Source organism: Amblyraja radiata, chromosome 32 (assembly GCF_010909765.2).
Source record: "Amblyraja radiata isolate CabotCenter1 chromosome 32, sAmbRad1.1.pri, whole genome shotgun sequence".
NCBI lineage: Eukaryota > Metazoa > Chordata > Chondrichthyes > Rajiformes > Rajidae > Amblyraja > Amblyraja radiata.
The window spans coordinates 7,335,728-7,361,581 of NC_045987.1; the positions used below are offsets into that span (position 1 = coordinate 7,335,728).

The 25,854-nt window shown below is 45.5% G+C and overlaps 2 protein-coding genes across 2 annotated transcripts; one reads left to right on the forward strand and one right to left on the reverse strand.

Moving 5' to 3' along the window:
* The first annotated feature begins 1,451 nt into the window (after window positions 1-1,451).
* surf4 (surfeit 4) lies at window positions 1,452-14,970 on the forward strand. Its single transcript, XM_033049113.1, has 6 exons — window positions 1,452-1,582; window positions 6,557-6,743; window positions 6,829-6,905; window positions 9,075-9,118; window positions 9,577-9,763; window positions 12,590-14,970. The coding sequence occupies exons 1-6, from the start codon at window positions 1,535-1,537 to the stop codon at window positions 12,854-12,856; spliced, it is 810 nt and encodes a 269-aa protein (XP_032905004.1). The 5' UTR covers window positions 1,452-1,534; the 3' UTR covers window positions 12,857-14,970.
* A 919-nt stretch (window positions 14,971-15,889) lies between these two features.
* Window positions 15,890-24,116, reverse strand: surf2 (surfeit 2). Its single transcript, XM_033048742.1, has 6 exons — window positions 23,910-24,116; window positions 21,195-21,346; window positions 20,182-20,285; window positions 19,059-19,232; window positions 17,742-17,863; window positions 15,890-16,081 (listed from the first exon to the last, which is right to left on the reverse strand). Exons 1-6 carry the CDS (start codon window positions 24,006-24,008, stop codon window positions 16,004-16,006), a joined length of 729 nt encoding a protein of 242 aa, XP_032904633.1. The 5' UTR covers window positions 24,009-24,116; the 3' UTR covers window positions 15,890-16,003.
* Between the last annotated feature and the right edge of the window lie 1,738 nt (window positions 24,117-25,854).

Consider the following 25,854-nt stretch of genomic DNA (forward strand, 5'->3'; position numbering starts at 1 on the left):
GGTTCTTGCATTTTATCTATGTTCAGGGCAGTGCTTCTGCCCAGTGTGCAATTTATTTGTACCTGCCAGTGTGCCTTGTCTATGTCTATGTGTGTGTAGTATGTCCCTGGCCCATGATTACATGCGGTAAGAAAGAACCGCAAATGCTGGATAAAATCGAAGGTGGACACAAAATGCTGGAGTAACTCAGCGGGTGAGGCAGCATCTATCCATTTTGTGTCTGCCTTCCACGGCATATGGTAACATGCCTGTCACATGTTCAGAATGCAAAGCTGTGTGTGTGTGTGCCCTGCGTGACGTAGAGCTGCCCATGTGATGTAGACAATAGACAATAGACAATAGGTGCAGGAGTAGGCTCTACATGGCTTACTCATTATTCTGGGGTCAAGGAAAGAGCGTTCACGTCGCGGCCCTGTTTCAACCAATCTTTCCACCACCACGCACAAGACGCACAAGAAGTGCAAGACAGACACCGTTGTGCAGATGCCGAGAAGTGTGTTCAGCTCTGGCTGAACAACTTCTAATCTTGTGTGTGGACTCGATAAGATGAAGAAGAAGACTCATTATTCTTAAACTGTGACCCCTGGTTCTGGACTCCCCCAACATCGGGAACATGTTTCCTGCCTCTAGCGTGTCCAAGCCCTTAACAATCTTATATGTTTCAATGAGATGCCCTCTCATCCTTCTAAACTCTAGAGTGTACAAGCCCATTCTGCTCCATTCTCTCAGCATATGAAAGTCCCACCGTCCCGGGAATTAACCTCGTGAACCCACGCTGCACTCCCTCAATAGCAAGAATCTCCTTCCTCAAATTAGGGGACCAAAACTGCACACAATACTCCAGGTGTGGTCTCACTAGGCCTCTGTACAACTGCAGAAGGACCTCTTTGCTCCTATATTCGATTCCTCTTGTTATAAAGGCCAACATGCCATTCGCTTTCTTCACTGCCTGCTGTATGTACCTGCATGCTTACTTTCATAAACTGATGTACAAGGTCCCCCAGATCCCGTTGTACTTCCCCTTTTCCCAACTTGACGCCCAACTCGATCAGTCCCTGTGACGTCGCTGCCCTATGTGACATCGCTGCCCCGTGTGACGTCGCTGCCCTATGTGACGTAATCGTCCCGTGTGACGTCGCTGCCCTATGTGATGTAATCGTCCCGTGTGACGTCGCTGCCCTATGTGACGTAATCGTCCCGTGTGACGTCGCTGCCCTATGTGACGTAATCGTCCCGTGTGACGTCGCTGCCCTATGTGACGTAATCGTCCCGTGTGACGTCGCTGCCCTATGTGACGTAATTGTTCCGTGTGACGTCGCTGCCCCGTGTGACGTAGATCAGTCCCTGTGACGTCGCTGCCCTATGTGACGTAATTGTCCCGTGTGACGTGCGCATTCGCCCCGCCCACTGATTTGCATAGCCCCGACGTGGCGCCGCGGTGTGTTGTGGGAGACGGGTTGGCTCCGCCCCCCTTGCGGCGGGGCAGCGAGTAGCACTTCCGGCGGCGAGGCCGAGCGGCGGCAGCGGCACCAACATGGGGCAGACCGACATCATGGGCACGGCCGAGGACGTCGCCGACCAGGTACCGGCCCAGAGAACGCACCGCACCCCCCACCCCACCCGTCCGGGGAGCCGAGCTCCTACAGCGCGGCGGGCTGGGGGCCGAGCTCCAGGCCTCAGTCCCTGACCACCCGCCCGCTCCTCCCTCCCTCAGTCCCGGCTCCAGGCCTCAGCCCTCCCGGACCCTCAGCCTTTACGGTTCGGGCCTCGACCCGTTGGTCTGTCTCTGTCAGTCTGAAGAAGGGTTTCGGGCCGAAACGTTGCCTGTTTCCTTCGCTCCATAGAAGCTGCTGCACCCGCTGAGTTTCTCCAGCTTTTTTGTCTTCCTTCGATTTTCCAGCATCTGCAGTTCCTTCTTAAACACAACTGTCTGTCTCTGTCCCCGGCCCAGTACCATGGCTCCCCGTCAATGGGCTCCAGTCGTCAGCCAGCACCAGATCCCCAGGCTCTCCCCGGCCTTGGCACCTCAATCCCCCGTCAACATTGCCCGCAAACCCCGCAGTGCCGATCCCAAGGCTCAGCCCGTATCTCCCCTCTCTCCTGTCCAGGCCCCCTCCTGCCCCGCCGAGCGATCCCAACTCTTCCCTCCCTCCCTCCCGGCCAGACTGTCCACCACTAGCGCAGGAGTCTCAACCGCACCTTGTCCGAGAGCCCGTTAAAATTAATTCCATTGATGTCGGTTATAACTGCAAAATAAAAGCTTAATTGTAGTAATATTGTATTCAATACTCCGCGATAACAGCGAAGGCACGAATTTGTTAAACCTTTTACATTAGGAGTGTAAATTCTAATGTTAATTTGTATTTATCTACATTCCTGTTGTACAATTAAAATCCCAATGTAAACGTATCCTAGTAATTGCATCGTCAAATCAGTTTATTGTCGCACAAGTAAAGTGAGAGACGGGAAAAACGATAATCTTGCTTGGAGCAACATCACCGGCACATAGACTCAGACAATACACAAAACATAAACTATACAAGGCAGAATGAAATAGACTACAAAAACAAAACATTAGTGTAAACATAATTAGAAAACAAGCCCGCAGTAATGCAAGAGGTGCTCCTAATGTGTGTAGGAAGGAACTGCAGATACTGGTTTAAACCAAAGAATGACACAAAAAGCTGGAGTTACCCAGCGGGTCCGGCAGCATCTCTGGAGAAATGGAATAGGTGACGTTTTGGGTCGAGACCCTTAAGTCTGAAGAAAGGTGCTTCTTATTTGTTCGTTGCTGATGTAGGATTAGGGTCATGCAAGCCAGTTTAAAAAAATCTTAAAGTTGTTGGAAAATAAGTTCCTGAACTTGGTGGTGTGAGATTTCTTCAGGTTCTGTAGCACCTGGGTAGCAGTGAGAAGACGGCATTGGTGAGAATGAAATATGGTGCCTTTTTGAAGCAGCACCTCATAGATGCTATCAGTGGTGGGTAGGGCTGTGCCTGTTATGGACCATGTATTCCCATGCTGTGGAATTGCAGTACCACGTATGCTGCATTCTGTCATGATCATTTCTTCTGCAGAAGTTGGGTAACATAAATCTCTTTAAACTACTTCGAAAATGACAATGTGAAGCGCCTCTTTTGTGATTACATTTATGTGCCTGGCCAGGGCGCATAAATGTAAGCAGCCAGGGATTTGAGCTACTAATTCTCTCCATTGCCAACCCACCATGCATATTGGCACGTGGACTCCCATCTACCCCATCCTGAAGTCAGCGATTAGTTTATCCATGGTTTTATTGAAGTTGACCAAGAGGTTGTTGTTCCTGCCTTAGTGGTGCTGTAGCTCTGGTTTATATATTTGTACCAAATGTTGTTTTGTTTTGTAACAGTAATAACTTGGACTGGTTCAAATTATGGTGAGTTGTTAATCGAACATGTTAGGTCATAGGAGTCACAAATATCAGGAGAAAGTTGCTGGAAATCTGAAATAAAAACAGTCAACATGTACGACGAGAGAAAGAAAGTTAAAGTTTCAGGTCAATCGCATTATTGAAATGTGATAGAAGTTTTCTGCCCATAAATGGTATTTGTGAACTCAGACTGACCACAAATTACTTTTATACAACTCCGACCTTTGAACAACTACAAAGCATCCACAAAACGGCAATACCACAAAGTATTTTTCGCCCAGTGACATCCATCTAAAGTATAAGAAAGAGAATGATTAGCTTGTAGATGGCAAGGTCTCAGAAGGCATATGTAATAATCAGGTAATCTAGGTTCATTGAGATTGGTTGAAGGATAAATAGTAGCTCACTGCATGAAAGGAAAAACGTTCCTGTTTCTGTGAGAAAGTTTGAGCTTTAGAATTGTTTGCATTTACTTAGTGGCCAAGTGGAATTTTGAAGGAAATAGAACATCTTTTGTAAGTCAATTTCATCAAAGTTGCACACAGGGTGTCCAACTGCTTTCACTTGGAGGGCAAAAAGCTTTGGTTAAAAACTAAGTTAAGATTAAAATATTTTGCAGTGGTTTGTACTAACTTCTGCGCAGGCATGCTAGTACTATCCAGAAGAAACAAATGTAAACAAATTCTGCTTTGTTTTTCTGTCTCAGCAAAATGGCATCTTAGATTTGGGTTAGTGTTTTCTTTCATGATATCTTTGCTGCCATCAGACATAATGAAAGAAGTAGAAGGTGAATGTACAGAGTCTTTAACCCATGGTAGGTCGATCAAGATCGAGAAGATCTGGGTTAAGGTGAGGGGGAGGGGGGGGGGGGGGGAGAAGATTTAATAGGAACCCGGGGAGCTTTTTCACACAAAGGATTGTTCTCCAGAGATGCTGCTTGACCCGCTGAATTGCTTCAACATTTTGTATCTTTTGTAAACCAGCATCTACAGTTCTTTGTGGCATGATGCACTTTGTGATAAAAAGATTGTGGAAGATGATAAAGTTGCAAATTGTTGCTCGCGCTACAGCTCATGTTGAATTAAATCAAGTGATGAGCTGCAGAAGCACCATAACCCAGAGCATTGCCTTTCCATTTCCCTCCACAGATGCTGCCTGACCCACTTGTGTCTCCACTTAGCTTTAAATATTTGCCAATATCTTGGTCCTGTTTTAGTTCCCAGTGTTTGCCAATATCTTGGTCCTGTTTTAGTTCCCAGACTGCTGTCCCCTTCCCGTTATATAGGTAGCTGGGTCTAAGGGGGTAGAAGAGATGAATTCACCTCCATGGCAGGCTGAGTGCTGGGTTCCCAACACAGATTGCAGCATTGGAATACAACAAGCATAAGTACAATTAACATGCTATTTAACCCCAAAGACGGCGTGTTGACCACTATAAACGGCTTCATATGTATGTGAAGGCATGAAAGACTGCAGTTGCTGGAATCTTGAGCAAAAAGACAACCTGCTGGAAGAATTCGGACAGGCCAGGCAGCATCTGTGGAGGGAAATGTACAGATAACGTTTCCAATCAGGATAGGCGCAAAATGCTTGAGTAACTCAGCGGAACAGGCAGCATCTCTGGAAAAGGGGAATGGGTGATGTTTCGGGTCGAGACCTTTCTTCATACTGAGTATTAGGGGAAAGGGAAACGAGATATAGATGGCAATATAAAGAGAGATTTGGAACAAAGAAATGAAATATATGCAAAAAAGTAACCATGATCAAAGAAACACTCCTGATGATGAGTACCAATGTTTATGACCAATTCTAAACAACTGTGTCTGTCAGTCCAGAAGTCTGATAGCTGGAGGTCCCAAGGCCAAGGTCCAGAGGTTTGGGGATAAACTCATTCCTGATCACGGTGTTGAAGGCTGCTGTAGTCGATGAATAGCATCCTGACAATGGTGTCATTATTGTCAAGGTGCTTCAGGGCTGAGAGATGGTGTCCTCCAGCACTATTTTTCGTCTGCAAATGTCAGAGGGTCTAGATTGTTCAGAAGAATTTTGTTAATGAGGGCTATCACCCATTTTCAGAGCACTTCATTCTGGTCCCTGTAAAAGTGACTGGGCTAGGCAGTAGTCATCCAGTCTTCATTTTCCCGGGGGCTGGAATGATAGAGATTTCCGTGAAGCAGATGGGGACAGTAGACTGTTCGAAGTGATAGGTTGAAGATGTTCAATACTGTAGCAGGGATATTGGCTCAGATTTCTGACCCCGTCCTAGGACTCCATCCGGGCCGGTTGCTTTCAAAGTTTACCCTCTAACACCAAGGCGAATGGGACAGAGCCAGTGGGGAATGCACCTCATTCGATCTTTGTTTATTGGTTCAAATAAGTTGTAAAAGGTATAACGCTCATCTTGTAGAGACGCGTCAATGCCAAAGATCGCCCCTGAATGGTTTAGTGTGTAATGATATTCCAGCCCTGCCACAGTTACCTGGCATCCGGCTTGTTTTGGAACTCTCTTGCCATCCCAATGATCTTGCAGAGACCCTACTTATCTTGGAGCGTGTGGGATCATCCATCTTGTAAGCCTTGGATCTGGATTTTGGCAAGAGACTGAATCTCCCTGTCCATTCTGGTTAGGATAGACCCTAATTGTCTTGATGAAACCAGTGATGACTGAGGTGTACTCATTCAGGTGGATGAAATGGTCTTAAACGTGTTCCAGTCCACTGACTCAAGGCAATTCCCCTCCACAGACCACTGTGGTATTTTTCTCTTTCGTGGCACTTTGAGTTTGTCTCCGACTCTGACAGATAGTCAAAGTGGCCACAATAGAAGGTGAGGGGCAGAGCGATGGGCATACTTACTGGTGTAGCAGTAGTCAAAAATAATAATACCCCCGTAGCGTTGATGGTGTTTGGGGAGTGCGTTCTTGAAGTTTGAATTGAAATCACTGATGGGAATCAACAGGGCATCACAGTTTGCTGTTGAGAAAGACGACACATAGGTCTGTCTTGCGGTTCGATGACATTGAGCTTTGTATGAATGTTCACAAGTCTGTCCGATTATAGCACTGGGGTATTATCTTGCTGAGCACTTATGCTGATGCATTAAAATTGTAAGTTTAATTAAACCTGATCAAATTCCTGTTTGTTCCAGTTCCTGCGGGTGACCAAACAGTACCTGCCGCATCTTGCCCGATTGTGTCTAATAAGTACTTTCCTGGAGGATGGCATTCGCATGTGGTTTCAGTGGAACGACCAGCGCGATTACATCGAGGTGACCTGGGGTTGTGGCTACCTCCTGGCAACTTCTTTTGTGCTGATTAATCTATTCGGGCAATTAGGTGAGTGGTAACCAACTTCCCTAGAGATCATTAATGCACTGATTTAAATTTTGATCTATTTATTTCTTTGTTTTCCATTCCCCAGGAGGATGCATCCTGATATTAAGTAGAAATTTTGTACAATACGCCTGCTTTGGACTGTTTGGAATTATCGCATTACAGGTAAGCAATTGAAGTAGTGAATGCTGTATATAGTTGGTTTGCATCAGAGACTTGTAGTGAGCGTGTGATTCCGAGATCACCTTATTATTATTATACTCTCCAGTTTTCCAGGAATAAAGTGTATTTTGATGTTTTGGTATTCTCCACCACCACGCGGCCATCATAATACAGCAGTGATGCAGATGGTGGAGCTGCTGCCTCGTTGTACAGAGATGTTGGATGCTGACTGAGTGGATTTAATACGTTCTCCCTGTGACCACGTGGGTTTCCTCCGGGTGTTTTTGTTTCCTCTCACATCGCAAACACGAGCGACCGCTGTAAACTGGCCCTCATGGATGGGAAAGTGGGATAACACACGACTAATGTGAATGGGTGACTGTTGGTCGACGTGGTCTCGGTGGCTTAAGGGCCTGTTCCATGCTGTATCAGTCAATCAATCAATGATGGTGCGATGAGGAACAGTAAATCCCTGTTACTCTGTATTACTGGGACTGACCTCGGAGAGCTGTGGAAATATCAGTTTGGCGTCTTCCTCTATTTCACCTTGGTGCTGGATAGTGCTTGTGAGGCAGGATCGGACTTTGTCCCGCTATCCTCACAATAGACTGATGTGTCCTAAATAATAGAATTTTTCTTACTGGAAATAGATCTCGTATTTTGACGTTTGCTCCATACTATGTATTTCGACTTCATTCCCCGTGTTTTATTTATATTTACAAGACCCTTCTCTCAACTAAACGGCACAATTTGGCTTTTGCATTGCAATGCCACGCTTGAATAATTGTTGTTAAAACCCACTGTGAACCATGTTGTGAGGGAGTGATGTATGTGTGTTTGTTGTAGTGGATGGGAGCAGGGAATGGGATAGGGAAGAATCTTTCTATTCAATGGAGCCACAATTTGTGCTAAATGTCACCAGCACTCTCCAACTCGCAACCCTCCCTACCCCCTCCTGCCCACGTGGAGATTATATAAGGTAAATCGTTTAAAAAAAAAAACACATTTTTCCCAGGTGGGGTATCTCAAGGTGACATTCGAGGTGCAACGTGGAAGGATCCGGGGTGGGAGAGGATTTTTTTTTTTCCCCTCGGTTGGAATCTGAATCATGCTGCATGAGGAAGGTGATGGGAAGGACATTTCACAACATCTCAGCATCCAGACTACTTTGATAGGCACGGTACCGAAGGCTATAGACCCGATGCAGGTAAATCACATCAGTATAGGTGGGTGCAACAGTTGGCAGGGCTGTGCAGGGCTGAAGGACTTGTTTCTGTCCTGCTCAACTCTAAGGCATAGAGATTGGATACACTTCGGAGGAGGACTTGAGTCTCTTAAGCCAGATCTTCCATTCAATTTGTTTGTGGCTACACAATCTCAACCGCTTTGCCTATCTCCCCCCCCCCCCCCCCCAAATAAAAAATAAGTGGTCATTTGGCCCAATATGTATGCCAACTTCTGGAACAATCACATTTCGCCACTTGCTATCCTATAACTTATTCTATCTCAGGTCCCCATGAACTGCCTGCTGTTTCTACCTCTGCTCAAAGTAATTTACAGTAGTCCGTTAACCTGCCGAACTACCTGGCTTTAGGATGCGGGAGCAGATTGGAGCATACAAAGGCAGAATGGGGTCACGGAGAATGTGCAAACACCCTGTTGGAGGTGATATTTAAAGTTGGGTTGCTGGAGATGTGAGGCAGCTGTTTTATGTTGTGTCTCATTGCCCTGCCCAGTATTTACCCATAAAGGAAACTGAGAACTGTAGACCTGGTTTACAACAGGACACGCTACTGTAATATCTCAGCGACTCTAGAGAACATAGACAGGTGACGTTTCAGGTTGGGACCTTACTTTGGACTCATTCGTCCATGTTCTCCAGAGATGCCATTTAACTCGCTGGGTTACTCCAGCGTCTGTAGTTCCTTGTTTCTACAGTGTTTACCCATTCTTGCTTCAGGAGAGTCCCCGCTACAACACCAAGAAACAAATTAATTTGCAGTTTTATTTATTGGGAGGAGAGGAAAGTCTTTAGAAACGTCACAATGCTTGTGACCATTCCCATCCCCTGTCACCCAGTGAGGCAAAGCTCCTTTCACTGGCTGTGCTTTGTGGGAACAAGATGTGAGCTCAGGTTGATGGACACTAACTGTTCTGTTTCTTTGATTCCAGACAATCGCCTACAGCATTTTATGGGATCTGAAGTTCCTGATGAGGTAAGTCTCTTGCTAACGCTAGTGTACTCATCCCATACCCTGTACCATCTGGTCTGTCTGTATTCCTGTAATACTGCAACCTGCTCAGGGCAATATTGGACTTTGCCTCAGGAATTATTGTGCTACATTGCTGAGAGCTATATTCTGTGCTCTGTATCTTTCCCCTCCACTCTACCTATTTGCTTAATTGTACTAATGTATAGTATTAACTGATTTGAAGAGATAGCATGCGCAACAAAGCTTTTCACTGTACCTCACTCCATACACATGACAATAATGAGCCTAAATCTAATGGTGGACAGTAAACGCTGACATCCTGAGAGTGTATAAACCCCTGGAATAAGCATCTTGTTGCTATCAGTGATGTACATGCACGTTCATACCTTTGAAATGTTAATACTCATATGCCAGTGTCTGAATACGTATTAATTACCTAATCCTCTCTCTACTCTGTCCAGGAACCTTGCACTGGGGGGTGGCTTGCTCCTCTTGCTTGCTGAGTCCCGGTCAGAAGGTAAAAGCATGTTCGCTGGTGTTCCAACAATCAAGGAGAGCTCCCCCAAGCAGTACATGCAGCTCGGGGGCCGAGTGTTGCTCATCCTGATGTTCATGACCTTGCTGCACTTCAACTCGAGCTTCTTCTCGGTAAGTCTGGAGGCTAGGACACCGTGTGTAGCGAATATATTAATAACAAAAACTCATAACTTAAAATCAATTTGGAAATAAAGCAAAGTCTTGGAGTTCCAGAGCAGTTTAGTTTAGAGATACAGTATAAGAAACAGGCGAGTCCACTCCGACCATCGATCAGCCATTCACACTAGTTCTATGTTATTCCACTTACACATCAGCTTTCCACACACTAGGGACAATTTTACGGAGGCTGATTAACCGACAAACCCATATGTCTTTGAGATGCGGGAGGAAACTGGGAGGAAATCCATGCAGACACGGAGATCGTGCAAACTCCACAAAGCACCCGGGGTTAGGATGAAACCTGGGTCTTTGGCATTGAGGCAGCAGCCCTACCAGCAACACCAGAATAATAAAGTGACCTGTACATCAAAAACAATTTTCCTTCTGGGATTCTCTCCATTTTCTTTCCATATTTGGAACTTGCACTGTCCAAGCTGTCATACTTTGATATTTTATTAATTTCAAAAGGACTGTTGTAGAAGATTATAAGATCTGGCATCTATCTCATCAACATCTTGAATTTATATAATGCTTTTAAAGTAGTCAAATATCCCGGAGTTATAATGACAACATTTGGCATCAGATCACACAATCATGAGTAAACTAGACAAGGTGAACAAAGAAGGACTTATTTCCTTGTTTTCTTTAGCAGAGAGTTCAATTCGTTTTTGACAAAAGATTTATAGTGTATTGCGTGCGGCAAGGTGCAAGTCTTACATCATGTGTGCAAATGACTCTTTCAGTGATTTAATATAGTTCGATTTGTTGCTTTAAAATAGTATTCTGGGCATTTGGGTGTGAAGTGGTGAACTTTGCCCAGTACTCAGTGAAGGTTCTTCAAGTCGTACAGCCTGGTGAACATTTACATTCCTCTGTTTGACTTCTAACTTTAATTTTATAGCTTTTTTGTTTTCTTTCTAATTCCCTCTACTCCATGACCAGGTGACCTCTACGGCTTACCCCCATGGCAACGCTGGCTTCATCGATCGGAGAATCCATTCCCCTCCCACTTCCAACTGATGCATTCTCTCCCAATTCTGAAAAGGAGTCTTTGACCTGAAAGGTTACCTCTGTTTCCCTCAAGTGAAGAATCTCTGTAACTCTGTTTCTCTCTCCACAGATGCTACCTGATATGCTGTGTTTTCCAGCATTTTCTGTTTTATATTTGAGATTCTTCACTTGTCCGCTTGTGTTGTTCTGATTCAATGAGCAATGTCCGTTCATTCCTGGGGGCATTGAACCTCCTTGGTTTAATTGTTGGATCTGTGATGAGGTATTTATTTTGAACGGTTGTTTATGTTCCTGATTTCCTTTGGGGGAAAAAAAAATCCAAAACCGAGAGATCGTGTATTCGGAAGCCAATCCATAAGTTGAACCATTTTGCGAGGATGTTAAGATCCTGGTAGATCAGAGTTAGCTTGCATCCATCAAAGGGAGAGAACAAGGGGTTGGAGTCGTGAATGATTTGGGTAGATGTAAGGTAATTGGTAGAATGATTGGGGAAGATTTGGGAGGGAGAACCCCCAAGTGGTGGAAGTCTAGAACCTGTCTGAAAGGATGGTGGAGACAGAAACCTTCATAGATTAACTCACCCAAATTAAGCCCATGTGAACACCTAGTGCTATAACTACAGAGCTACAGGTGGAGAGCCAGGAATTGGACTTAATCTAAATAGTTATTTTCTCAACACAGACCTGAAGGACCGTATACCTCTTCCAGCGTCCTTCCCCTATGTGATAACGCACAGATAGGGCTGGCAACAGTTGGCGGATTTCTTTGTTGAGCTCGATACATAAAAGGTTTTATGTTTATAAGTTTTAGGAGCAGAATAAGTCTACTCCACAATTCAATAGACTGCCTATCAAGTCTACTCCACAATTCAATCACGGCTGATCCGTCATTCCCTCTCAACCCCATTCTTCTGCCTTTGCCCCGTAACCCTTGCAAATAAATGATTATGTGGCTGAGACTAAGAATAAAGGCCTTCATTGTAAAAAAGGGGAAATGGACAACGCCAAGCCTTGATGTCAGGGAATTGTGCAGCATTTGGCCCATGGTGCCCATTCAATCAACTGCACTTCCCATCAGTTCTGTGGTTCTGCAATTTTTTAATGACTTAATACCCTTTGAAGTTCTTGAATCTGGCTTGCCATCCTTGCAAGCAACACAACATCCTTATGCTTTTATTAAAATCTGTAAATTCCCTCCTGTAACTTCTGGTTATTTTGCCAATGACCTTAAATATACTTGTCCTGTATTTATACATACAATTCTGCAAATAGAATTGTAGAGAGATGCCTGCTAAAAGACCCTACAGCTTCTAAGTTTCCCAGACCATCAAACATCCATTTGCACTAATCGTGCATAGATCCTATTCTCGTTATTGTCCCCACTTCTATCTACGAACTGCATGCAATTTACAGTGGCCATTTAACCAACCGACTTGCATGTCTTTAGGATGTTGGAGGAAATTGGAATAGTTGGAGGAAGCCCATGCGATCGCAGGGTGAACGTGCGAACTCCACACAAACAACACCTAGTTCTATGAGCGGCGCCACTGTGGAGTGACTAATAGAGCCACAGTTCTATGATATCGTCTCCTTGTGGCTGAATAGCCTGCTGACCCATGCTACTAGCTTGAAAGACTAAAATAGTGGTACTTACTGAACAATTGTAGTCAGAATCTGCATAACGGCTCAAAAATAGTTATAATCCACATTAAAAATTATTATTCCATTCATTCTTGCAATATGTTTGACTTTGATTGTTTCCACGCAGATCATCCAGAATGTGGTGGGAACAGGATTGATTGTCCTGGTAGCGATTGGCTTCAAGACCAAGCTGGCGGCTCTGACCCTGGTCATCTGGCTCTTTAGCCTCAACCTCTACTTCAATGCGTTCTGGACTGTCCCCACTTACAAGCCCATGCACGACTTCCTCAAGTATGACTTCTTCCAGAGCATGTCTGTGATCGGGGGGCTGCTCCTCGTGGTGGCCTTGGGCCCCGGTGGTGTCTCTATGGATGAGAAGAAGAAAGAGTGGTGATCAGTGTCAGGTCTCCAAAGCCGCAGTCCTTTCCCCTCTTCTTCCCCCTGCTCTCTCCTCCCTCACCCATCCTTTTCATCCTTCTCTCCTCTCCCCCAATTTCCTCAGTGAATGCCATTTTGTACCGTTTGTGTCATTTTTGCCCAGATTTCAGTGCATTTGCATATTTGGGGGTATTTACATATATATATATATATATATATATATGCTCCACCTTTTTGTTTTGGTAACCTCACAGAAATTGGGCCTTAATTTTTAATTTCACCAGTCAAATATAAATTGAAATCTCACAAAAAATATTTAGAGTTCACACATTGTGTGGCTGTAAAAACGTGTGAGGCCCTTTTTTTTAATTAAAAACAATTTAAGTAAAGCTACAATTTTGCCAGGAGGTTGAGCTCCCTTTATATATTCACGTCTTGAGAGGAACTAAGAGAAGGCATTGGAATCGTTTCCTCTTAGGTTGCAATCTGTGGCTGTCGGGCTGACAAGTCATTTAATTGCTGCACATTACGTTTCAGTATAAAGGTCAAATTCTCAAAAAACGGTGGTGGCAACAACAGCTCTGAATCTAAAAGAACACTATAGGTTGCATCAACTTTCGCCTCCCTCCCCAGCAACTTTTGTATACACGGTAATAGTTTAGGTCGGGGAGATCTGGTTGGAAGTTGATGCATCCTACCCTTTTACCTACCCTTTACATTGATAATGCCAACCAATGCTTTTCATTTCCCCTCCCCATCCTCTCATTCCCCAGAGCAGAGGTAGGTGGTTTACGAGTCAAGCTTTTTTACAAAATGTGGGTTACCTAATCCAACCCAACATCTTGCAAAAGGATTGAATTAGCATGTAGAGGAGGCCAGGCATTTTGTGAAGCTTAACGGTTATCTGGCTTGGGTCAAGAAAAATAATTGGAGCTGAGGAGAGTTCGAGGGCCCCAGAGCCAGGGGGCTGCGAAGGAGAAATATAAAGCAGGATTCATGCCGCCATCTGGGGGAAAAGCTTACGTGCGAGTGTAGCTCAGTTCTGTCGCACTTGTGTCTAAACGTGCACTGGATTGGATTCGATTGTGATATTTCAATCCATCTTCCTTTGCTGGAAATCCTGCTGTCACTCTCCATGGAAAATTGCTCCCTTGTTTGAAGCCCTGTGCCCACAAACCTATGTTCTAACGATAGAGTACTCCCTTCCAAAGGATGAAGCCAAATTACAATGGCCGCCATCATATCTAAGTGTTTGGATTTGCGTGAGGAAACATGACAGTGACTGGGATCCTGAATTTCTAAATGAAGACTGATCATGTTAATGATATTTTACCTTCACTGCCCCCAGTGTCAATCAACTGTGTGTGTGTCTCAGATGAACATGTGGGCGCACACACTGAATTCCAAAGTGTAAATCTTGGTCTTGCTCTCCAAGATGCTACTGTTTAACAAATGTTGCCACCTCCCACAGCTGTCCTGAGTTCTGTTATTCGTGGTCCACAGAAAACCAGTTAGAGAGTTCAATTGCCAAGTGGTGCCGGTAAAAAGTTGGTTTCCATTTTTAAAGTACAACAAAATATTCTTGTGCAGTTGCCCTAAGTTACTGGTCACTGTAACTCCTGCAGGAAGGTGTTTATGGAACATAGTCTGGGAGTGGGATCAGGGATAGGCTTGGGTACAATGCTTTCTGCATTCAACTAGCCACCTGGCACACATTGTTCACACTCGCACATGACAAGTTGTTAGCCAGCAGCTTTGGGATTGGAAATCCTTGACAAATTTCAAGGCGCTGGGAGAGAGGTTATTTATATAATGCAGCAATAAAGATGGACTCATGCTCTGAAACCACTGTGGAGTAACCTGTCAGTATTAGTCAATGTGCCTGACTGGGTGGGGGAAGAGGAGAAACTGCATTCAGCTGGAAAACTGTTCACGCAGGTCTGTATTTTTTGTTGTTTTTTTTTGACACGCATCAAGTAGAGTTCCTGGAAGAGCTAACTGAGCTCTCCTGCCTTAACCCAAGGGCAACGCGAGTTGCGGAAGGTCAGGAACCTTTGTTACCTTCAGAAATTGTGTTGATGAGTTTTAGTTGTTGAAATAAAAGCTTTGATTCCCTTCCCCACCCTTCCACATTGTTGACGTGTGCAATTCTTTATTTCAATTTAGCAGGTTCTACAGAACTGAATGTGTGGAATTAATAGGGGAATTCTATCACTTGTAAACATTTAGTGACGCTGCTGCACCCGCTGAGTTCCTCCAGCAATTTTGTGTACCTAACATTTAGTGACTGCTGGTTTACCAAGGAAAGACACAAAATGCTGGAGTAACTCAGCAGGTCGGGCAGCTTCCCTGGAGAACATGGATAGTGGCTATTCGGTTCAGGTCCCGACCTGAAAAGTCACCTATTCATGTTCTCCAGGGATTCATTGAGTTACTCCAGCATTTTGTGTCTTTCATTCATAAGTATTATTCAATAGCACTTCCCGTTCCCAACCAGCAGAACAAGAGCAGTAATCAGATGAGTTTTCCTCTCATTTTCCCAAACTGCATTTGTTACTGTACTCATACACAGAATGGCATTATTACCGTTGTCCATCCTTGTTTTATGCCTCTAAGTTGCAGCTCACTGCCTTTACAAGGAGACAAAGTCAACAGATTCACTTCTTTCAGAATATTTAAGTTTAATTATGTGAACCTGCGTCTTTCATTGTTATTTATACCAAATTCTTTCATTTATTGGCTAGACTTAGATTCCTCAACTGCTGTAGTTTAATTTGAACCAAAGCTCTGGCTTGGTGTTCAGACTTCTAGAAGACTAGCCCAATAACATAGTAACATGTGTCAGTGAGTCTGGACACTTTTAAAACAGGTGGAATTATGTGAAGACAAGTAACTGCTTATGCTGGCTTACAAAAAAAAAAGTGCTGGAGTGATTAATTTGGGCATGCAGCATCTCTGGAGGGCATGGATGGGTGATGTTTCTGGTCAGGACCTATAAACATTTTTTCACAGCTTCTCAAAACCATATTTTAATAAAACACTCTGCTTATTGCATTTACCAGATCAATTTTACTTTCTATACAAAAATTGTACAGTTCTCAGCATGCATTTTCCGTGGCAGCTGACGTGTAGATAATGTAGAGTTCCATTATCCAGATTTGTTCTAAAACTTAATGCCATTGTTAGATTTTCCAGTATGTTGTTTCTTCAATTTCTTTTTAATAAAAGGATTTTGTTGTGGCTACAAAAAAAAAGGGAGAGGGTAGGTGAGAAAGAGTGGCTATCATAAGATTAACTGACTACACAGCACAGGAACATGTCCTTCGGCCCACAATGTCTGTGTTTCAAACATGATGCCAAGACCATAACTGATCTACCTGCCCATAATCCACATTTAAGCCCATGCTGACCATAACACACCCAGTCACACTAGTTATATTTTATCCCACTCTGGCCAACCGACAAACATTTTTGGGATGTGGGAGGAAACCCATGCAGTCAGTGAAAACGTGCAAACTCCACACAGGTAGCACTTGAGGTCAGGGTTGAGCTTGGGTCTCTGGTGTGTTGAGGCAGCAGCTCTGACAACAATGTCACCCAATAACTAAGCGATAATTGTTACTTTGATTCTTCACTGCAAGACAAAAAGTCACGGGGCTAACCAGCTCCTCAGCCAGCTTTTGCCAAGCAGATCATGATTTATCACCACCCAGCTCCCATTAAAAAGTCAACTTACTCTTGAAAGTTACAAATTGCTCAAATGCCATTATTGTTGATAGCTGTTCAAAATGTCACTGCAATTTTGCATGCCAACATGTTTCCTTATTTTCTTTCCAAAGTGTTCATTTTGGATGATCTGCTGGATTTTCTCAGATGAAACTAGGTCTTTGTACTCTTAGCTCAATAGAATCATACAGCATGGAATCGGGCCCTTGTCTAAGATGCCCCATCTACACTCTTCCCCCCTGCTTCACTTAGTTTGGCCCATGGCTAGAAGGCTTCCTTCACACACGTTAGAATGAATTACACTTCTCACCTGCACCCTGAAAGCACCGTTTCTCACCAGCACATTGGATAGAAAGCAAGAACAACATTGGGGATACACCCTTCTCACAACCAAGTTGCAATAAATGCTCTTCTGTACTTCTAAGCTCCAACTCCTGTTCTTGTCCAGTACAGTTGGTTTAAGAATAAAAGATGTGAATGGAGGAATACGAAACAGGAAAAGCAAAACCCTAATTAGACTGATCAGAATGGGCGGCACAGTGGCTGAACTGCTGCCTCACAGCGCCAGTGACCCAGGTTCGATCCTGACCACAGTGCTGTTCAGAGTTAATATGTTCTCCCTGTGGATTTTTTCCGGGTGCTCCGGTTTCCTCCTACATCCAAAGATGTGCAGCTTGGGGGTACGCTAATTGGCTGCCGGAAAATTTCCCAAGTGTACGTAGGATGTGTAAGTGGGACTAGTGTCCGGGTATAACAATATTTAAAAAACACTTGAACAGGTACAAGGATAGGAAAGGCATAGAGGGATATGGGCCAAATGCAGGCACACGGGGCTAGCTTAGATGGGGCATCTTGGTTTGCATAGAGAAGTTGAGCCAAAGAGCCTGTTCCTGACTCCACGACTTAAGGCAGAGATCGATATAGGTTCTTCATTAGTACGGGTGTCAGGGTTTATGGGATTGCGAGGGAAAGGTAGTTCAGCCATGATTGAGTGGCAGTGGACTTGATGGGCCGAATGGCCTAAATCTGATCCTATAACTAATGGGCTCTAACCACAATCGAACAACATACTAAGAGGTCTAAAGGGGCTGAGTAGTCTCTAACTATCACAGACTCAAGAAATTAAACAGTCCTGCTACTATCTTACTCCTGGCCAGCAGAGAAGCAATGCTTACGTGTTTCCGTTTCCTTGGCGCCTGTGTCACAACGTCCATCTTATCATCGTCATTGTGCTCGTTTGGGAGTTCATTCATTTCAGCCTCTTCCCCAGGTGCTTCTTGTCTGCTGAACACCTTCTCTGAAAGGCAAACATAAACCGTTACAGCGAAAAGAGTTCGCCAAGAAAGGAAAATAATAGCACTGAAGTAACTCAGCCGGTGAGACATCTGTGGAGGGAATGGACAGATGATGTTTCCGGTTGGGACCCTTCATCGATCTGAAGAAGGGTCCGATTGGCAACGTTGCCTGTCCATGTTCTCCAGAGATACTGCCTGACCCGCTGAGTTACTCCAGCACATTGCATTTTTCTTGTAAACTAGCACTTGCATTTCCTCCTGTCTCGAACAGGAGCTGGACTAATACTAGTGGAGAGACACTTAAAAACTCAGGGTGCTGATGAAGGAGCTGGAATTGAGGAAATGGGGCAACCTTGAGGGGTTACTTTGTCCGAGACAGAAAGCTGGGGCAGTGATTAAGGAGGAACAGTGTGAGGCTAGCGATTATCAGGCGATAACAGTACAATGCTGGAACATGCATGTGGAGAGGAAAGGGCCAGAGAAATATGGGCCAAACACAGGCAGGTGGGACTAGTGTAGATGGGCATATTGGTCAGCATGGGCAAGTCGGGCCAAAGGGCCTGTTTCTGTGCTGTTTGACTCTATCACCCTACCTGTTAAATTATCATTGACGGCATAACTTTACCAATTGAACCAAAAGTTACGTTTTATAAAGAGATTACGGAACCAAGTGTCTTTACGGTGAGAATTTTTTATTACAGTCTGAAATTGAACTATTATGATCTGGAATTGACTGCCTGAAAGGTCAGTGGGAAGAGATCGTAGTATTAATTAGATGGGTTTAGTTTAGTTTATTGTCACATGTGCCTAGGCACAGTTAAAACATTTTAGTTGTGCGCGCCCTGTATTGTGAGCAGAAAGACTATACATGATTACAATCAAGCTGTCCAGTGTACAGATACAGGATTAAGGGAATATCATTCAGTGCAAGATAAAGTCCGATGACAGATTGTCCGAGGCTCGCTAATGAAATAGATGATAGGTCAGGACTGCTCACTAATTGAAAAGAGAAATTTGCAAGTCAATGGGAGAACACTCAGGGTACGGGGCAAATTAGTTATCTTTAGGAAAGGCCAGCAATGTTATAATGGAGCAAACAGCCTCCTTCACTGTAACAGTGGCTCTAGGCTTGATCACCAGTGGGTTCGGGATACAGGTTGCAGCCTCCAAGCAGTCAGGGGCTGGGCACATACTCACCTGGGTACAGGTCGCTCAAACTATCCTCCGAGCCGGCACTCTCGCTCCCACTCTCATCCGGCTCCCAGAACTTGGATTTGTGACGAGGTTTCCGATCAGAGTCGCGATTCCGTTTTTGCTTTTGGGACAGGCACGCTGGGACGAAGGGGATCCCAAGAGCCACGCACTCCTGATCTGGATAGAGGTAAAGGGAACACAGCACCAGATGAAGACAGGCCCCAAAGGCAAAGGGACCTCCACAGAAGGTGCCCCACCAGCAACAAGTTACTGGCTGGGATCCAGTCAAGGTATTAAAGTACAAAACAAAAAATGCTGGAGGAACTCGGGCAGCATCTGTGGAGGAAATGGACAGACGACGTACTGGGCCGTGACCCTTCTTCAGAGTTCCTCCAGCACTTTGTGTTTTGTTGAAGATTTCAACATCTGCAATTCCTTGCGTCTGCATTCAGGGATTCAAGTTATTGAACGGAAGTGTTTTTAACTTTAGAGATACAGCATGGAAACATGCTCTTCGGCCCATCAAGTTCACACCGACTCACATTAGTTCAATGCCACCTTCAGTTTAGAGGGCCTGCTAACCTCCAAACTCGCAAGTCTTTGAGACGGGGGGAGGAAACCAGGGCACCCGGAGAAGACCCACGTGGTCGCAGGGAGAACGTGCAAACAGGACGCAGTCTGCAATGGATCAGGGGAGAGGAAGATACAGAGATAAGGAAATGTAAGGTGTGAAAATGGGACAAAGGGGATGGAGCTCAAAGAGAAAGTAGAATGGATAATTGATAGGTAGGAGAAGGTAACAACAAAGCAAACAGATAAAATGTAAACAAGGACAGTCAGACTAGTCGGAGAACTGGGAAGGGTGGAGAGGGAGGTAAGGCAAGGGTTACTTGAAGTTAGAGAAAGCAATGTTAATATCACAGGGGTGTAAACTGCCCAAGCGAAACATGAGATGCTGTTCCTCCAATTTGTGCTGGACCTCACTCTGATGGAGGAGGCCCAGGACAGAAAGGACAGTGGGAATGGAAGGGGGAGTCAAAGTGTTGAGCAACCGAGAGATCAGGTAGGTTGAGGCAGACAGAGCGGATGAGTGACCCCCGATCTGAGTATTGTGTGGCAGACTCACATTTGTCCAGCGCCCGCTGATACCGTTTCCCGTTCACATGCCGGAGTACGTGTTGTGGAACCTTGTTAATGTGACGGATTGTTAGCTTACAGAACAGCTGATGTCTATATAAAACAAAACACAGGAAGAGGTAAAGGACATTTGTGCCGTTTCACTCATAATCCATACGCCCCAAACGTTTAACAGCTAATTAAATATTTTTAAGTCCATTAAAGTGGCCGGGAATTTTAGCCAACAAGATTTCACAATAGCAATTCAGTTTGTTTCGTTCAGTTGTCTCTTCTACCGAGGTGTCGTGAAAAGCTTTATTGTTGCATGCTATCATCAAAGAAAATACTTTTCATAATTACAATTAAGCCATCCGCAGTGTATAGGATAAAAGGATAAAGATCAATTAGTGCCTCGAACAGTACAGCACTGGAGCAGGCCCTTCGGCCCACAATGTCTGTGCCAAACATGATGCCAAGACTAAAGGGCCTGTCCCACTTGGCGTCACGCAGATGGAGCGCAGGGATTTTGTACATCACAAAACCCTGCAACGCCGCGCGTTCACTGCACCATGTCATCACGCACCAGGCGCACATCACCGTGTCACGATGCGCGCGTTGTGACGCATAAATGATGTCGCGTAAATTACGCGCAAATGACGGCCATGTGGGACAGGCCCTTAACTCTCATCTGCCTGCACATGTTCCATATCCATGTGTCTTTACATAAGCCTCTTAAATGCCACTATTCTCTCAGCCTCCACCACCACCTATGAATCAATTTAAATTTGATTTTGGATGCCAAACACTCAGCATTGGAAATATATCGTCTCTGACACAGCAATGCACTAGCATTGAAAGTCTGGATTAGTGGGACTTGTATATTGAGTGTTTGTTGGTTCACAGAGTCAATGCAGCGGGAGATTTGTTTTATATCTCACCCACACTGTGTCTGTTTTGGGAACATTTAGACGTTTAATTGCCCGGAATTTGCAATCGGATGCAACTCAAGAGTCTTGAACTTACGGGTTTTTTGTGCTGGGCACAACGTGAGGCTCGAACTGACTGTAGTTAAATGGCTCCTTCATCACCAGGCGTTGGTACTTCTTGCCCTTTGTGTAGGCCTGTAAATCAGCCAGTCGGCACGGCAACTCGTGCCCAGTCAGGGAACATTTCACCTTGAGCACACCATAAACAAACAAATTTACAACCCAACAAAAACATGCCAACTATTTTTTTGACTTCCATTTAAAAAAAAAAAAAACATTAACAAGCCCGGCTTGGCTCAGCTGTTCACATCATGACCCCCTAGCTCTGGAGGTCATAGGGTTGAAGGTCGCCACTCCTGCAGGGGCAATGTTACCAGAGGGACCATGGGCTGCTCAGAGGGATACAGTCAGAAGAAGGGTTTCAGCCCGAAACGTTGCCCATCTCCTTCGCTCCATAGATGCTGCTGCACCCGCTGAGTTTCTCCAGCACTTTTGTGTATCAGAGGGATACACCTGTCTGCTATTGACAGCAGAGCTAAGGGGAACCTCTCTGGTGAGCTGAACCAACAGCACTCTCTGATCAAGAAACACAGGGGGTTGTGATCTGCCTCTATGCAGTTTGTACGTATGACTCTACCCCCAAAATGACACTTCTCCTGAAGATCTCAGTGAGAGGACTTAAATATCGACCGCCGGCTGCGGGAGCTTCGATCGCCCCGACTGTGATGGTTCGACTGCCCCGACCACGGGAGAAAAGGATAGGAGGGAAGAAAATAATACGGTATTGCCTTCCATCACAGTGTGCTGTGGTAGTTCTTTATGTTAATTTTTATGTAGTTATGTGTCTTATTGCATTCTTGGTATGACTGTATGGCAAATCAAATTCTCTGTATGTTTTTACGTACTTGGCTAATAAATTAATTACAATTACAATATCCTGAGAAGCAGCGAGGTCTGTGAAGCAATAATCTGGCAATTCCGCATGATGTGCAGGACAACTTACAGCAAATTCCAGTCCTCTTCGCCATCAGGAACTGGTGCTGGGCCACACTGATTGGAAGATACGTGATGGGAACAGGCCCTTCAGCCCGCCAAGTCCATGCCGACACACTAGTTCTATGTTATCTCACTTTCGTATCCACATGAGGGGCAAGTTGCAGAGACCAATTAACCTACAAACCTGCATGTCTTTGGAGTGTGGGAGGAAACCGGAGCACCCGGAGAAAACCCACAAGGAGAACGTGAAAACTCTGCACTGACAGCTCCAGGAGTCAGGATTGAAACTGGGTCTCTGACGCTGTGAGGCAGCAGCTCTACCTGCTGCACCATGGTGCTGGCCCATTCTTCAACTACTGATAGCAGCTTATCCCTTCCAAACTGGTTTAGCTTTATTTTGTCACGTACACTGGGGTAGAGTGACAAGCTTAGTTTTGCATGCTACCCGTACCGATCAGATATGCCAAACATAGATACAATCAGTTCACCAGAGAGTCCACGTGATCGTGAGGAAGGTTCTCCACTCCTCCTTGACCCACCTTTGCCATGGTTGACCAGACCAGACCATCGTTCCCCGGACATTTCTGTGCTCTCATTCACGGGCTGGCACCTTCAACCCCGGTCTCATGCCCAAACACCCAGTCAGGGCCAGAGAATCACCTGACATTACTTCTCCCTTGTTCCGCTGGAATGCCGTGGAAGTAGCCCTTTGGACAATTCATTAAACAAGATGCACTGCATCTGTTTTAACATGAATGCTGATCTCTTCCATCCCCCCCCCTCCATCCCCAACTCCCCCCTTTACCTCATCACTGTGGCCCCTCACCTTCTCCATCTTGCTAGACTACCTATCTTTCTTTACTTAAGCAGAACATTCCTAAATATCAATCTCCAGCGAGCGGGTGCTTCTCGTGAAAGTCCATCTGCAATGTTTACATAGAAACATAGAAAATAGGTTCAGGAGTAGGCCATTCGGCCCTTCGAGCCTGCACCGCCATTCAATATGATCATGGCTGATCATCCAACTCAGTATCCTGTACCTGCCTTCTCTCCATACCCCCTGATCCCTTTAGCCACAAGGGCCACATCTAACTCCCTCTTAAACATAGCCAATGAACTGGCCTCAACTACCTTCTGTACAGGAGACACAAGAGACTGACCTGTACCTGCCTTCTCTCCATACCCCCTGATCCCTTTAGCCACAAGGGCTGCCTGTCGTTGTTCCAGCACTCTGCTTCGCTCCAATGTTTTCCAGGCAGCGCCTGTATCTCCAGGTTTGCCTGCAGAGAACGGGGGTGTGTGTTCACAGGGCTGTGGGTGTGTGTGTCTGTGTGTGTGTGTGTGTGTGTGTGTGTGTGTGTGTGGGGGGGGGGGGGGGGTGTGTGTGTGGGGGGGGGGGGGGTGTGTGTGTGTGTCTGTGTGTGTCTGTGTGTGTTCACAGGGCTGTGTGTGTGTGTGTGTCTGTGGGTGTGTGTGTGTGTGTGTCTGTGTTCACAGGGCTGTGTGTGTGTGTGTGTCTGTGTCTGTGTCTGTGGGTGTGGGTGTGTGTGTGTGTGTGTGTGTGTGTCTGTGTCTGGGGGTGTGGGGGTGTGGGGGTGTGTGTGTGTGTGTGGGTGTTCACAGGGCTGTGTGTGTGTGTGTGTGTGTTCACAGGGCTGTGTGTGTGTGTGTGTGTGGGTGTGTTCACAGGGCTGTGTGTGTGTGTGTGTGTGTGTGTGTGTGTGTGTGTGGAGGGGGTGGGATAGCTGGCACTCACCCGGTTGTCGGCGCTCGGCTGCAGGGCTGGATGTTGCTGCAGGAAGGAGGCGAGGTCCTGGGGCAGAGAAGCAGCGCTCGGACCCGGCAGCGGCTCCATAGTTGCGAGGCCGATGCGATTAGTATCCAAAACAAGTCACTGGGTTTCCGGGTCAAACACGTGGAGCACCAGAGTTGCCGGAAATATGATTCACAATGCCTCCGGGTTGCAATAGGAAAATCCAAAGATCTTTGGGAAAATCTACGCCAGTCTTGGAAAACAAATGGCAATGAACGTGTGAATGTTATTGCAAATCTTAGCCCACGCTATACTAAAAAATCTCTAATATAATATCTCTACTCAAAATGCTCTAATCTCTAAACCACTCTGTTTAAATGTAATTCATTTCACAAAAAACATGCATTTCCATGGTGTCTTTCAGAGCAATAAACTGGTCCCAAGAATGAATGTACGTGGTGGGGGAGGAAGGGAAGTAGCACTTCAGGTCAGATGGCGAGTGGGAAAGTGCCCCGATACGAGTTCATTCACACAATGTGATCCCCTTAGACTTCAATGGTTCTTTATTGTCACGGTGAAATTATTTTTGCACAACCCACAAATGCACAGTCGCCCTATTCTGGCGCCGTTTACAAAGAAAATCTCCAAAAGTCAGGTCCAAATGCTGGAAGTACAAGTACTAGAGCGCCCCGTCTCGACCCGAAACTTTACCTGTTCCTTCTCTCCAGAGATGCTGCCTGACCCGCTGAGTTACCCCAGCTATCTCCAGTTGCTTGTATCTAATTTCTAATGGAACGGGCGGAGGTATCTCTGGTGATAAAGACTCCCTTTGCTACACAGACGCTGACTGGATCGTTTTCTCTCTGTTTCTGGCTTTCTCTTGATGCTGGGGTTTTGCAAAGGCACGTTGTTAAGTTAATTGGCCACTCAGCATTGTATCTTTGTTAATTGGCCACTCGGCGTTGTATCTAGTATATTTGATTGGCAGGGGATTCAGAGTGAGAGAGAAAATGTTACAGGGAAATAATTGGGGGGTGTGGGACAGAGATTCTTCATGGGCCAAATTTTCACCGTCATGAAAAAATATGCTTAGCATATAACTCTATCAGTGATACACTTCAACGGTGGAACAGGCGGAGGATGATAACTGACCTTAGTCACAACGGCTGGGAAGGGGGATGAAGGCAGCAGCAGAAAAGGGTCCCCAGTCGTCTTGGACTCCAGGCCACTGGATCCTGCCCAGATCTGTCAAGGACAGATGGGGTGTCTGTGCACGTTAAACAAAGTCATGCACTGGCCTCCTCCAACCCTGGAGACACCCGTGGTCAGCCATGACTGAAGAAGAAGATACACTGGAAAGTAAGTCAGAATTGATTCCTGGGGACATGGGTTTGAGGTGAGAGGGGAAAGATTTAACAGGGACCTGATTCACTTTAGTTTAGTTTATTGTCACGTGTACCGAGGTACAGTGAAAAGCTTTTGTTGCATGCTATCCAGTCAGCCGAAGACAATACGTGATTGCAATCGAGCCATTTACTGTTTATAGATACATGATAAGGGAATAACGTTTAGTGCAAGGTAAAGCCAGCAAAGTCTGATCAAGGATAGTCAGAGGGTCACCAATGAGGTTGATAGTAGTTCAGCACTGCTCTCTAGTTGTGGTAGGATCATTCAGTTGCCTGCTTACAGCAAGGGGAAAAACTGTCCTTGAATCTGGAGGTGTGCATCTTTACACTTCTATACCTTTTGCCCGATGGGAGAGGGGAGAAGAGCGTGTGGCCAGGGTACAACTCATCTTTGATAATGCTGCTGACCTGGCTGAGGCAGCGTGATGCATAAATGGAGTCATTAGTAGGGAGGTTAGTTTGTGTGATGGTCTAGGCTGCGTCCACAATTCACAGCAATCTTTTGCGGTCTTGGATGGAGCTGTTCCTAAACCAAGCTGTGA

Coding starts and splice junctions, on each gene's coding strand:
- surf4 (XM_033049113.1), top strand. CDS start 1,535: ATGGGGCAGACCGACATCATGGGCACGGCCGAGGACGTCGCCGACCAG. Junction 1,583..6,556: donor CCGAGGACGTCGCCGACCAG/GTACCGGCCCAG, acceptor TGTTTGTTCCAG/TTCCTGCGGGTGACCAAACA. Junction 9,119..9,576: donor GATCTGAAGTTCCTGATGAG/GTAAGTCTCTTG, acceptor TACTCTGTCCAG/GAACCTTGCACTGGGGGGTG.
- surf2 (XM_033048742.1), bottom strand. CDS start 24,008: ATGGAGCCGCTGCCGGGTCCGAGCGCTGCTTCTCTGCCCCAGGACCTC. Junction 21,347..23,909: donor AGCCGAGCGCCGACAACCGG/GTGAGTGCCAGC, acceptor GGTGTGCTCAAG/GTGAAATGTTCCCTGACTGG. Junction 16,082..17,741: donor CGCCAAGGAAACGGAAACAC/GTAAGCATTGCT, acceptor TTTTTTTTGTAG/CCACAACAAAATCCTTTTAT.